This window comes from Neoarius graeffei, chromosome 15, assembly GCF_027579695.1.
Source record: "Neoarius graeffei isolate fNeoGra1 chromosome 15, fNeoGra1.pri, whole genome shotgun sequence".
NCBI classification, from domain to species: Eukaryota; Metazoa; Chordata; class Actinopteri; order Siluriformes; family Ariidae; genus Neoarius; species Neoarius graeffei.
Window position 1 is genome coordinate 45,885,847 of NC_083583.1, and position 14,683 is coordinate 45,900,529.

Below are 14,683 nucleotides of genomic sequence, written 5' to 3' on the forward strand. Positions count from 1 at the left end.
AGAAGAATTACGAATTACGAGAATTTCTGAAGCCTTATGCGCCTCGCCTCATCTATACGCTCTTGCCAGTATCTGTTGGCGTTGTCGGTGACAACAAGCCACAGCACCAAGACCAGCAACACTAACGACTCCATGTCCTCCATGTTTATTGTTTACTATTCGGGTCGTGAGACTACCGCTTAAAAGCTCACTGAATCAGTGACTTACAGAGCATCGTGGACGAGTTCGCGGAGCACAAGGCTCGTCGTATGCCCTTCAAATAATGCGCGCAGTAGGCTATTGATGTTTTATTATGAGCCATGTACAGTATGTCGCCTAATGTTTTTTTGTTTCTGAGTTACATGTTCGTTTGAAGGACTTAATGTACTAAATAACATAGTTGCACCCTGTAGTGTTGAAATTGGTAAACACAGTGCATTCAGTGAGGTTTGCACCGCCCTCCTTTTATTTCTGACTCTTCCTGTCACCGTTGCAACCTCTGAGCGCTCATTCGTGTGCCCTTCAAATAATGTGCGCAGTATAGGCTATTGATGTTGAGCCATGTACAGTATCCTAATGTTTTTTGTTTCCGAGTTACATGTTCGTTTGAAGGACTTGATGTACTAAATAACATAGTTGCACCCGGTAGTGTTGAAATTGGTAAACACCGCAGTTGCGGACATTTTGTAGCCTAAAATGATGTTATGATAAGCTTTAATAAAGGGCCCGGTCATTTGCCCCGCCCCCGGCCCGGCTCTGACTTGTTCCGCCACTGTCACTGATGTCACTGTTTGCGCTGCTTAACGACATCACGTGACGTCCACCCACTTTCGCTAACTCCACCCAATGTGTCCACCCACTTCCAGCCAGCACGGTTCAGCGCGGTTGTAGTCGAAATGCAACTCCAACAGCCCCGCTCAGCTCGACTCAGCACGGCACGGCTCAGCCGCGTTTGTAGTGGAAAAGCGGCAATAGTGTGACGTCACCAGCAGGCGCCGGAGCCCGAGCCGATCTGTAGATCGGATTCCTACACCGAATCGACGTTGTTGCGAGCAGATCACAAGAAGGCTTTAGCCCCCAAAATGTCCGCAAAAAGAAGAAAGGTAGATGCCGAATGCAGGGCTTTCAACAAAACATGGACTGTATCTTGCTTGATATTTGGAGTAGAAAGACAATATTGTGGTGTCTTTTTATTGTGTTTTGGGGTGAATGTGACTGGAAAAAAAATGGTACAAACGTTCACATTTTGTTAACCATTGTTTTGGGAAATTTGATTGAACAAATGACATTTTTGTAAGGCAACCTCGTTTTTTCCATACTCTTACCAGTCTTAGCAGCTTGTAAAAACAATGCTATTTACTGCTTTATATAAAGAAATACAATTAATATTATGCAGAATTTAGTTCAGCCTTTTGGTCCGGCCCTCCACAAAATTTTCTGTTTCTCATGTGGCCCCATGGAAAAAATAATTTGCCCACCCCTGGTTTAGTGGCATACTAATTAGGAAAAAAGTATGCAGATTGGGACCATGGCTCTTGCTTTTCTCTGAGAACGCTAGCATCCTATGAATGTCCACAGTCTCCCCCTTCTATTCTAATGGGCACTGTTATGTTATGGAAAACACAGGTGCTCGCCCAGGGTACAGATAGTTTTGGATTCATATTATTCGTGGTGGTGTACTGCACTGGAAAACTGGAGTTGTGTTCCTTTCAGGCTGCAGATAATTAATCTGAGAGGTTTATGTAGGTATTTGAACTTTTTTTTTTTTTTTTTTTTTTTAAACTGGCTCATAGTTTTTCTGCTTCTGCATGTTCTCAGGTACATTAGCATTCTGGTGGAGCTAACACGACTTGAGGGCACCCGGCATGGTCATCTCATTGCCTCTCAGATGCTGGATGTGGCCATCCGCGTGAAGGCCATTCGAGCATTCGCTGTGGCTCAGATGGCGATGCTGCTGGATAATGCACACCTGCTGACAGGCAACATGCAACGCAATGGCATTTGCGAGGTCCTCTATGCTGCTGCTTGGATCTGCGGGGAATTCTCCGAGTAGGTTAAGTTGTGAAGTGGTTGGAGAATAAAGGTTAAGATTAAAAATATTTCAGAGCTGCGGGTATTAGGGTTGCAGTATTGAGTTTATACTCCAAACAGAATCAATGACTTGCATGAGAATATTCTTATGTGGGTCTTTTAGCAGCAAGATCTTAAACTTGCCCTGACTTTGCTCATAAAATAGTCAGGCTGAGAAATTTCAAGTTGCCAATTGTCATGCTTTGTATTGTCTACCGTTTCCTCAGACACCTGGAGGACCCCATGCAGACACTGGAGGCCATGTTGCGGCCCAAAGTGGCAACCCTGCCGGGCCACATCCAGGCTGTGTATGTGCAGAACGCTGCAAAGCTGTTTGCAACATTACTGCAGAAACATGAGGGGACAGAAGACCGCCAGGTTGCCCAGGAGGCTAGCCAACTGCTCATTGAGAGGCTGCCGCTGTTCGTCCAGAGTGCTAACCTGGAAGTGCAGGAGAGGGTGAGGCCTGAACTGATCTGCATCTTGACATTGTTTTTATTTTTTTTTGCTACACAGACAGAAATCATGTTTCTACCTTTTTACTTTGCTGTGACTATGTACTACTTTTATTTATTTTTAAATGACCAAAAAACCCATAATGATGAAAAGATTCAAAAATGGAGTTGCTTTACTGGCAGATATTTGGGAGATGATTCAAGGTTTTTTTTTTTTTTTTTTCTTCTTTTTTAAAAAAAATAAATTATTTAAAAAAAGCTGTTCACTGGTTATGTATAGAAATAAATGTTATTTACCAGCTGGGAGGTCCGTTTCGTGAAATACCGTGACCGAGGTCTTGAAAGTACTGAGCGAGGCCCTCTGGGCCGAGGTCAGTATTCAAGGCAGAGGTCACGGTATTTCACCATACAGACCAAGCTTAAGCTGGTAAATAATGTGTGTGTGTGTGTGTGTGTGTATGTGTATATATATGTGTGTGTGTATGTATGTATATATATATATATATATATATATATATATATATATATATATATATATATATATATATATAAATAAAATCGTGCTGTCAAGCGATTAAAATATTTAATCGCGATTAATGTCGTGACTGTCATAGTTAACTCGTGATTAATTGCACATTTTTGTCACATGAAAAACCACTGTAATTCTCTTAGCATAAAAAAGTGAATGGGCTTGCTCACCGTTCGAACTACGGGGGTACTCGGGATCTGAGATCCCCTGAAACAGACATGAGATCCCTTGAAAACATGATTTGGGAAGTGTTGGATGGTCTCTAAAATATTGTCAAAATGATGTTTATTGACATAGCAATCGTGTGTAACGGGAAGCATTTGCATATCCGAAGTGTTGTGTTTACATCAAAGATAAAATAAACCGATATGACGACTGCTGCTGCCAGGTTGGGGACACAAACTAGTAGAAAGGAAGTGTGCCAACAGTGGAGATCCGCGCTCTGAGACAAGCGCAAGGGACCCCCCGAAAATATCGGCATAGTTCGAACACTGGTTGTACCAATGTTTTTTTTTTTTTTTTTTTTTTTTTTTCATATTGCAGAGCATAACACGTCTTGTCACAGCCACTGCAAAGTCGGGCTGGAGCTGCCAATGGGAAAACGAAACCTAGCCGAGCACCGTGGCTCTTCGTCCCGAGGCGCGGGGCTAGCGCGCTGGTTCTTTGGGGGGAGGGCAGAGGACTCTGGCTGTGCGGGGCGTGGCATTACAGTCTAGCTGCTATCGTTTTTCTAAGCAAAGTCTCTGTTCCAAGTTCCTGGCAGTTTCAAAAGCTTATGAAAAACCTACATCATGTCACAGAGCGTTAATCTCGCGATAAAAAATTATCGCCATTAAAATGGAGTCAAGTTAACGTGACATTTTTGACAGCACTTTTATTTATATATATATATAATTTTTTTTTTTCTTTACCAAATTCTAACAGAAAACGAGAGCGCCTGAAAGGGAAAACCGAGCCGCCATTTTGAATCCTCATTCACGGCTTTAATGCAAATGGCTTCCTCCTCGATATACAAGTGCACTTCCATGGCAGGAAAAAAAACTACATTTTGCCACCTATGTAGTCCCCTATTTATACGAATAGGAGTCATTCAGCCATGTTTTTGCTTGGCATTAGCAAGCTAGAGGTTTTTAGCTTTCTCCTGAAATGTTTTCTTTTATTTCTTCTTCGGGGTAGTAAAACTCTCTTTTGCTGTGAAGACTGTTATCGCTATCCATGCTGTAAAATTAATGCTATTCTCCTGAGAAATGCTGGCAAAAAATTGATAAGATTTTTGATAATCTTATAAATAAATCTTTTTTTTTATAAGATAAATGTTGATAAAAAATGCTACTATGTTGTGAACGAGTGAGTCACCAGAGGTCTGTAACTGGGGTCCGTACCATAGGATACGAACCTGCTTGCCAGGCAATCAGAGCGCAGGATTTGATGGACACCGCACCACAAAAAAAAAAAAAAATCAGATCTTCATTTAAAATTTTTTTTGCAGTTATTTTATATATAAAAATATCCCGATCCACTATTGGAAGAAAAAACATCCATCATATGATTTTCTTGTTCCAGGCATCATGTATTCTACAGCTGGTGAAATACATTCAGAAGCTGCAGCAGAAGGATGTGGAAGTAGCTGAGGAGGTATCTGCCCTGTTTGCAGGAGAACTTAACCCTGTGGCTCCTAAAGCTCAGAAGAAAGTGCCTGTGCCTGAAGGGTGAGTCTCCTAATGACCTGGCACACCCTGACTTTCCACCCAAATTCTGTAATAACACACACATTTGTTTGGGAAAAATTAAACATGTTGGAATTACTAAATGAAGTCATCTAGGCAGAGAGAAGTTATTGCCGCCTTTAGTAATATGACGGGTATGTTTATGTACCCGGGTATGTTTATGTACCCTCCTATGTTTAACGTGCCTTTATCCACCTATAAGTGAACCTACTCATCCAAAGGCCATGCCGAAATGCCATGTAGTAATTTACTGTGTGGCGTTTGGTTTTGCAGACTGGATCTGGATGCCTGGATCAATGAACCTCCATCTGAAAGCGAGTCTGAGGATGAGAAGCCCAAGACTTTGTTTGCTAAAGAGGAGCCCAAGCACACTCGACCTCGCCACACTGAAGTGGATGAGAAAGAGTTGGCAAGGGTGTGTATACCTGTACACTCGAGTGATTTGGTCATAATACTTCCTGATAAAGCTGAGTGGTATACCTCAGATGTTTTATTTATTTTCAGTTTTGATAGTTTTTGTGACGTGAATGAAGATCAGTCTTTAACCATGACTAAGTTTATGGATTTCAAGATGTTTCCGTGTCCGTCTGCTAGCAAAAGCTTTATAGAGCTGTGTGTTTTGGTTCTTTTCACAGCTTAAGCACTTGACCCCCCAAAAAAGAGCTTGTCCGTTTACTCCCAGCAGTTACGACTCCTATAAATCCTGTTGTGTTTGTGCTGGTGACAAAACGGTAGCAAGTCTTTGGCTGTTCTGCACAACAAAGCCTCTCTCTCTCTCTCTCTCTCTCTCTCTCTCTCTCTCTCTCTCTCTCATATTTTCATTCTGCATGTGTTTAAATGTGAGGCAATGAAGCGCTGTTCTAGTGGAATCAAAAGCTCATTGAAGCATTAAACTGGCACATTCGGAGTCTAATAATAAAAAAAAAATTCTCAAGCTAATGTTTAATCCTGGAAATCTGAACGTAACTTCACACAGTAAGCTAATAAGTCTTTTCTGAACATGTACAGTGCATATAATGCATACTTGCAGTAATCAGACAATCCAATGTATTAGGCCAGCCCCCAACGTTTTGGTACTGTAAGCTAGAAATAAAACATTGCTTTTATTTAAAATTAAAAATGCTCAAGAAAAGCGATAATGGAGTTTAACATTATGGTTTTGTTAGTTTTCCATAAAATTAGCTGGATTTGCTCTTTTAATATAGTTTGTGGCTGGAGATGTCTGGACTGGCATTCTCCAATGGCAAGAGGCTGAGAATGCCAGTCCAGACTTCTCCAGCCACAAACTATATTAAAGAGCAAATCCAGCTAATTTTGTTACTACAGTGATGTGTAGTAGTGTTTCTTCAGTAATGAGCCATTTTTGTTCTGTAGTCCTGTCTAATCCTCGATGTCCTAACATGTCTGCTATTAATATAAGTGATGTACTTGAGTTAAATGAAATCCACAGCAGCAGGTGCGGGGTGTCCTGAACTGAGACTGCAAACCACAGCTTTAGCACACGGCCTCAACTGTTATTCACACACAAACTTGAACTCCTTTATTCCAACCACTGTGGTTATCTATGCTTCGTACTGGATTTTTGTGCTAATCCTCCTCCTGCCTTTTTCAACCCAGAGAAGGGAAGCCAGGAAGCAGGAACAAGCCAACAACCCCTTCTACATCAAGTCCTCCCCATCCACTCAGAAGGTAGAGCAGATTAAAGAAACAATGATTGTGTGTGGGCATGTAACATTTCTCTCAGTTCAAGATGAGATTTGATTTCACGATATTGGCTTCACTATTCGTTTTTTTTTTTTTTAAAGAAATGGAGAATTTTATTACCAAAAAAATAGCTGCATTTATTTTCCTGTTCTTTACCAACTTAAATATTCCTTCTGTTAAATTTAAATAAAAAAAAATAATTTTCTTAATAAAGAACATTAAGCATTTACCCACATTTGGAAAGGTTGTTGTAAAATAATGGCCTGTTAACTAAAAATTACCTTCTTATTAAAAAGTTAGTTAATAGGCCTTTTCTTAGTAAGCTTTTATGAATTTGCTTCAACTTTCCCATTTTAGATTTTTTTTTTTTTTTGGGTGAGCCATTAGCACGGTGTTACTTCTACCTATAACGAAGCCGCATGTATTCATGTGTCTCCACGACGCAATTACAGCTAGGAAGAACTAAGGCTACATCCACATGACAACGGCAACGAGATTTTATTTAAAAAAAATCGCGTCCACATGGGCAACGGATCAGTAAAATATCAGGTACATATGGCTTGCTGAAAATGATGCAATACACATGCCACACCTCTACGTGCACTGTAAGACGATCCCATCGGAGACACCAGAACAATAGAAGAAGTAGGACGCATGCGCATAAACCCCTTCTTCTACCCGGCGTGAAGTACTCACAGGAACAAACACACAAGAAGATGGCTGCGACTACGCGAGGAAATCGTGCCTTCTGTGTGTACAAATTAGTTTTATTAGTGTGCATAGTTTTATATAACTTAATTTTCTTATTGTGTGTGAACATTTTGAAAAGCATTTTTGTATAATTTATATAACTTTTTATATTGTGTGAACATTTTGAAAAGCAGTCTTTATTCAATAAAAAAAAGAAATTCAAGAAATGGTTCAGTTACTTGTTTATTTAAAAGAAAAGCTGTATACAAAAGTGAATGCAATGCAGTGGTTCATACAAAACAGCGAGAGTACTGCTTGTTCTAGTCATGTGGTTGTGACATCATCGTAAACACATCCGTTCTACTCATCCAGACAACTTCACAATGGCGCCTTTGCCAGATTTTTCCACTCTGGAACCCGTTCTCAAAAAATATCGTTTTGGGGCACCCAAAACGCCGGTGCTGTGTGGACGCCAGGCTGAAACGATAAACAATTTTATCAGACTCGCCTGAATCCGTTGCCATGTGGACAGCCTCTATGATTACACAGCCTTATAACAAATGCAATTCATTTTTTAAACAATTTAATCCATTCCAATAGTCATAAATTTGTATCCCTGTTTATCGCCTCATAATGTATCGTTACATGCCTAATTGTATCATATGGTAAAGTGCCTTCAGGTTTTAGTGCTTGTAAAAATGGAAAAAGAATGTGTGTTCATGCAGGTGTATCAGGACACGCCAGGTGTAGAGCACATTCCAGTGGTACAGATTGACCTCAGTGTGCCACTCAAAGTCCCAGGTAAGCCTGCATGTAAATATGCACTTCTCATATTAAAAAGCCTATAAAATATGCATTTAAAAAAAAAAAAGTTTCATTTACTGAGCATCTTTGATAAAGTAAAATTGACGACGACAATCAGACAGTGATTGTCGTCGTCATCTTTTTTTTGTCTTTTATTGTTTTTAAAGCAATACTTCAGAAAATCTAAAGTACTGGCTATACATTTAATGTCTACTCCCCTTCTCGCTTATTTTCAACTATGATTCTGTTGCACTTCTCTCAGGGATGCCCATGTCTGACCAGTACGTGAAGCTGGAGGAGGAGCGTCGGCAGAAGGAGAAGGCGGAGAAGAAGAAGGAGAAAAAGAAGAAGAAAGAGAAGCGGGGGAAGGGGAAAAGACGTGACTCGGGCCCTGAGAGTGAGGAAGACATCACGCCTGCTCACCAGGTGGACATAGTCACTGAGGAGATGCCAGAGGTAATGCAGACACTGTACTGCACTGACACTGTTGTCTTGTGATTTCAAAAGTATAGACTCCCTGCTTTTGGATTTAAATATTTGTTTGGATCATTTTGCAGAATGCCTTACCGAGCGATGATGACGACAAAGACCCCAATGATCCACACAAAGCTCTGGACATTGATTTAGACAAGTATGTACTGTATCTTGCACGTGATTCAACTAGTTAGCACTCACTCACTCACTTCATGCTAAAACCTGGCGTCTAAACTCCATTATTCTTTAAGCTCTTTAGGTTGTGTTTACCTTTCATTTTCTTCCTTGAAAACATTTGTTAATGCATCTGTTGATCTGAGGTCTGTCATGTAGTCAAGGGCATCAATAAAAGCAGCCCTTAGGCAGTTCACTTTCACACGCGCTTTTGATCTGCCTCTTTTGTTTCTGTCTCCTGTGCAAACATCTGTCTCCCTGCCAGTCTGCTTTCTGGTGTTAACTGCAGGTGAGTGCCAGGTCCATATGCCAGTCTGATGGGCTACCTAATTACCAATCCCTGGTTCTTTCCTTCATTTCATTGCCTTGTACGTATTTGGCAGTAGTAGGTGACCGTGGGACATCTGTTTTGCTGAGGAAAGCACTCATTCAGTTTGATAATTTGTGCTGTGATTTTGATCATTAACAGTTTATATGTACTATTTATTTAATTCCAGGTTTTTTTTTTAAAGAATTTTAGATGTATCCTCCCAGATCTCCCCTGTCACATGATAGCTACCAACCAGGGGGAAGGCTGTCTGGTCATCATGTGCTTCCTCAGAGGCACAGGACACCAACTGACAGCACTTTTTTTTTTTTTTTAAACCGCTGCTTATGTAACGTGCTCAGAGGAAAGCGGTCTCCTCCCACTTCTGTATGCATGGACATCTGTGTCTAGCGTCGCTGTAATTGATGAGAGAGGAGTATTCCGCCCCTCCCTGGGAGCACAGGCTAATTTTGTTCTCTTGAGCTCCTGGCTATGGGTGACTGCGCAATCATTGAGATTCGGACTAGCGATCTGTGGATTATAGGGCAAATGCTTTTCTGTTGCGTTACTTGGGATGTCCTGTGTATAGTATGGTAGATTTTTGTGCTATGTTAACTTGGCAAAGTGTTGTGTTTTTTTTTTTTTTTTTTTAAATCTGTTGATGTAATTTGAATACACACAAATGTATGTAAGATGCAGAATATTAGTCTGTTAGAATATAAAACAGAAGCTTATAAATGTAGCTCACATTAGTTTTGGTATATTAGCCATGTTTTCAGAGGACTCGCTTATGTTTCACCAAGTCTAAAATATGGTCTTTGTGCAATACTTTTTTCCTTTCTTTGTGGCTTGTGGAGGAATTTGCTGTTTCCTGGTAACATGACAAGCTGCATTTTTATTAAATTCAAGAGAGACAAGAGGCTATTAAGGCAATGATTGTTGATATCTGCTCCAATACAAGTGATTTTAAAAAGAACTCGCTTGTTTACAGATGTTCCACAGCATTTAAAGGTAACTATCAATGAAGAAAAAGTATGACTTCCAACTCCTTTTTTTTTTTTTTTTTTTAATATAAATTTAATTGTTGGCAAATTGCTTTGGTGTAAGAGGAATAAAGCACTTGAGGGTGTTCTGTTGTAGGAAAATAATCACGCCACCCCATCGTTGATTATTTTTCTCTGACAGCATCGTGTTTTTATTCTTTATTTACAGCATTGTTTTATTCCTTATTTACTCGCTGCATGTATACAAAGATGATCTATGAAGATGATCTGCAGTTCCCTACTCCATTAAAAATCCCCATTCCTGTTATTTCTCATGACTGTCGTTTTTGAAATTGTTCTAAAGCAACACCCAGGGTTTGTCCCAGCACAGTATTCATGCTGAATGACTGCTTGGTTAAGATTTGCTCAACATCCTTGCCTATTTCTGTTTGTCAAGGCTGTCTACTTTTGATGTTTTTGCCTTCCTTTTAGTACTGAGGTATAGAATACTGCTCCCTGCTGCGCTTGGCCTAGAAAGTCTAGTCTCGTACATGGGCACTCTGACCAAATGTACATCACTGAGAACGGTGCGTGCGTGTGTCTCCCTCTAGGCCCCTGGCAGACAGTGAGAAGCTGCCAGTGAGGACACACCGCCCTGAGGCGGTTAAGAGCCCTGGGGCAGATGAAGATGGAGAGAGTATCCAACAAGAGCCTAAGAAGAGGAGCAGCAAGGAGAAGAGAGAGAAGAAGAAGGACAAGGATAAGGACAGGAAGGTATGTTTGTCTGAATTGCACAGAGAGAAAGCAGAAGGTCATGCCTATGTAGAAAAGGCTTCATTGATCTCAGTAGTGCTGTGTGTGTTTAAAAAAAATTCTAGTTTGATTGGTCAGAAGGCATGTAATTTTTTAGAAAAGCAGGTCTGACAGTCGTGCTAGCTGAAGGTCAAATCGGATACCAGAGCAGTAAACTGATTTTAAAAACGTTTGTGTCAAGACACATTATAAAGCTGTTAAGTTTTACAGTAAAGTCTGAAGGATGGAAGGTTTTGCAGTTTCTTGATGCCATACACTTTTTTTCCTCTCCTGCCTTGTTACATGAGAGAAAGGGAGACTGATGCTATAATGTTAAGTAGTAACAGGTGCTAACTTACAGTGGTGCTTGAAAGTTTGTGAACCCTTTAGAATTTTCTATATTTTTGCATAAATATGACCTAAAACATCAGATTTTCACACAAGTCCTAAAAGTAGATAAAGAGAACCCAGTTAAACAAATGAGACAAAAATATTATACTTGCTCATTTATTTATTGGGGAAAATGATCCAATATTACATATCTGTGAGTGGCAAAAGTATGTGAACCTCTAGGATTAGCAGTTAATTTGAAGGTGAAATCAGAGTCAGGTGTTTTCAATCAATGGGATGACAATCAGGTGTGAGTGGGCACCCTGTTTTATTTAAAGAACAGGGATCTATCAAAGTCTGATCTTCACAACACATGTTTGTGGAAGTGTATCATGGCATGAACAAAGGAGATTTCGGAGGACCTCAGAAAAAGCGTTGTTGATGCTCATCAGGCTGGAAAAGGTGACAAAACCATCTCTAAGGCTACGTTTACATTACGTCGAATCGGCGGATCATCAGATTAACGTTCTTAAAACGATTCGCGTTTACACTAAAACCGTTAGCCGTGCACACAGCAACGCCAATACGCGGATACGCTAATCACATGACTTCAGACGGCGCGTAACATGATCCCAGTGCATTTAGGGCATGCGTAAGGCTCACCACTTGCAAGTAGAAGGATGGCAAGCCGCGCAAGGCTCACCACTTGCAAGTAGAAGGATGGCAAGCCTAATACACGGATACGCTCGGCTCCGCAGGCATCCTGCGCTCCAAATCACTCCGCCCTGAACAGCGAGTGCCCTCTGGAGGGTGCGCACTCCGGCCCTGCGCAGCTCACACAGCGCGCGCGTGAAGTGCACAAGCCACGATTCGGGACTGAGCCGCTGTGTGTGTGATCCCAGCGCACATCACTTATTACTTGCAAGTGGAAGGATGGCAAGCCTAAAGACAATCATAACTACACAATGGGCAGTATTTGCATCAGTATTTGCAGCACACACGGACTGGCCAGCAGGAGTTTTCCCGGTGGGCCAGTGTGGGCCGGCGGAGAAAAAAAAAAAAAACAGTTGCGCGCTGGCCTTTAATATGATAAGCAATGTTAACAGTTTCTAACTGTTAACATTGCTTATCATATTAAAGGCCAGCGCGCAACTGTTTTTTTTTTTTTTTTTTCTCTCTTTCTTCTCCGCCGGCCCACACTGAACCACCGGGAAAACTCCCAATGGCCAGTCTGTGTGTGATTTGCAGTATTTTCATACTTTTATACTCTTTAATGAAAGGTGATACAAGGCGGAAGTCCGTGCCGTTTTTCAGCAGTCGCCTCACATGACCAATGCCAGCGAATCAGGAAGGTGGATGTCACAGTGACATTGTCCAATGAGACGCCAGCTAGAGCTCAGCACAGCGTATTCGCGTATTCTCAATGTTTACACAGTACCGGAGCTGACACGATCTGGATTGAATACGTGGACGCTGGCGGATTCCCGTTTCCTGGCTTTTCCAGGGGGTTTAATGTAAACGGACAGTGCATCCGCGAAGAAAACGAGACAGATACGGTCTAATGTAAACGTAGCCTAAAGAGTTTGGACTCCACCAATCCACAGTCACACAGATTGTATACAAATGGAGGAAATTCAAGACCATTGTTCCCCTCCCCAGGAGTGGTCGACCAACAAAGATCACTTCAAGAACAAGGCGCGTAATAGTTGGCGAGGTCACAAAGGACCCCAGGGTAACTTCTAAGCAACTGAAAGCCTCTCTCACATTGGCTAATGTTAATGTTCATGAGTCCACCATCAGGAGAACACTGAACAACAATGGTGTGCATGGCAGGGTTGCAAGGAGAAAGCCACTGCTCTCCAAAAAGAACATTGCTGCTCGTCTGCAGTTTGCTAAAGATCACGTGGACAAGCCAGAAGGCTATTGGAAAAATGTTTTGTGGACAGATGAGACCAAAATAGAACCTTTTGGTTTAAATGAGAAGCGTTATGTTTGGAGAAAGGAAAACACTGCATTCCACCATAAGAACCTTATCCCATCTGTGAAACATGGTGGTGGTAGTATCATGGTTTGGGGCTGTTTTGCTGCATCTAGGCCAGGATGGCTTGCCATCATTGATGGAACAATGAATTCTGAATTATACCAACAAATTCTAAAGGAAAATGTCAGGACATCTGTCCATGAACTGAATCTCAAGAGAAGGTGGGTCATGCAGCAAGACAACGACCCTAAGCACACAAGTCATTCTACCAAAGAATGCTTAAAGAAGAATAAAGTTAATGTTTTGGAATGGCCAAGGCAAAGTCCTGACCTTAATCCAATTGAAATGTTGTGGAAGGACCTGAAGCGAGCAGTTCATCTGAGGAAACCCACCAACATCCCAGAGTTGAAGCTGTTCTGTACAGAAGAATGGGCTAAAATTCCTCCAAGCCGGTGTGCAGGACTGATCAACAGTTACCGCAAACGTTTAGTTGCAGTTATTGCTACACAAGGGGCTCACACCAGATACTGAAAGCAAAGGTTCACATACTTTTGCCACTCACAGATATGTAATATTGGATCATTTTCCTCAATAAATAAATGACCAAGTATAATATTTTTGTCTCATTTGTTTAACTGGGTTCTCTTTATCTACTTTTAGGACTTGTGTGAAAATTTGATGTTGTTTTAGGTCATATTTATGCAGAAATAGAGAAAATTCTAAAGGGTTCACAAACTTTCAAGCATCACTGTATATTGATAATCTCTAATGGGAGGAGGAGGAGTCATTCTTTAAAGGTCTCCTTGCATTGTCTTTTCATTAATTGTGCGGTGGTCTCTAGTATGAGTGAATGCCCTGTGAGCCGGTTTTGGTGGAAAAAATGCTGTGGTTCTCCCGTTTCAGGCTGTTCTAGTTTGCTGGAGGAGCGGGTGTTGGGAGAACGACAGGATTTCAGCTCTTACTCATTAATATTCATGACATGTAAACGTGTTGCCTCTGTTTGGCTAACAGCACTGTGACGCTACCTCCAGTGGGTCAGAACAAGTGGATGTGGGTGTTTTTGTAAAAACGGTTTTTTGATTGGCTATTATGGTCTCGACATCGATGTTTTGACCAATAACAATGTAAACACGAATTTTACATCACATTCAACGAGATTTAAACAAGACTAAAGATAGCGACTTACAAATAATGTGTAAGCATCGTTGGAGTTAATAAAGTTTGAACAGCATGAAGGAACATACCCCAACCCCCTGAAATTAATTAAAAAAAAATTCTTAACGGATTTGGCATAATATAAAAAGGTAGTTTTTTTACTCAAAACGCGGAAATCCGCGGAAAACTCTCATCCCTGCCTAGCTTGTGACCATGTCATGCATGCTAGCGTGGAGAATATGAACATGCTATTTTGTAACAAAAACCTTCGAACAAAAAGTTCATGTTTTACTTACAGCTTGTGAGCTGGTGGTCGGTCGTCTTGAAGGCACAGATCCAGGGTTTAAATACAACCTCGAAGCAAAACCACTACTGAAGGCACCGAAGTTTAAAAAGTCACTGTGGTTGAAATGATCAGAACACAGTACTAACGTTGCATTATACTTCGCTGGTGGTGTTCCAAAGATAAATTCCAACCATTTCTTCTTCACCTTTTCTATCTTGCAACGTTGCTCCGCTTAGGTTTCGT

At 41.1% G+C, this 14,683-nt stretch overlaps 1 protein-coding gene across 2 annotated transcripts in view; it reads left to right on the plus strand.

Annotated features, from left to right (window-relative positions):
• ap3d1 (adaptor related protein complex 3 subunit delta 1) overlaps positions 1-14,683 on the plus strand; it is a 63,936-nt gene that overhangs the window by 28,695 nt on the left and 20,558 nt on the right. For both annotated transcript variants that reach the window (XM_060941477.1, XM_060941478.1), the window contains exons 14-22: positions 1,798-2,028; positions 2,277-2,508; positions 4,597-4,742; positions 5,034-5,175; positions 6,378-6,449; positions 7,880-7,955; positions 8,221-8,414; positions 8,516-8,589; positions 10,508-10,670. In XM_060941477.1, coding sequence (XP_060797460.1) covers positions 1,798-2,028; positions 2,277-2,508; positions 4,597-4,742; positions 5,034-5,175; positions 6,378-6,449; positions 7,880-7,955; positions 8,221-8,414; positions 8,516-8,589; positions 10,508-10,670 — 1,330 coding nt within the window. The remainder of the gene's footprint in view (positions 1-1,797; positions 2,029-2,276; positions 2,509-4,596; positions 4,743-5,033; positions 5,176-6,377; positions 6,450-7,879; positions 7,956-8,220; positions 8,415-8,515; positions 8,590-10,507; positions 10,671-14,683) is intronic.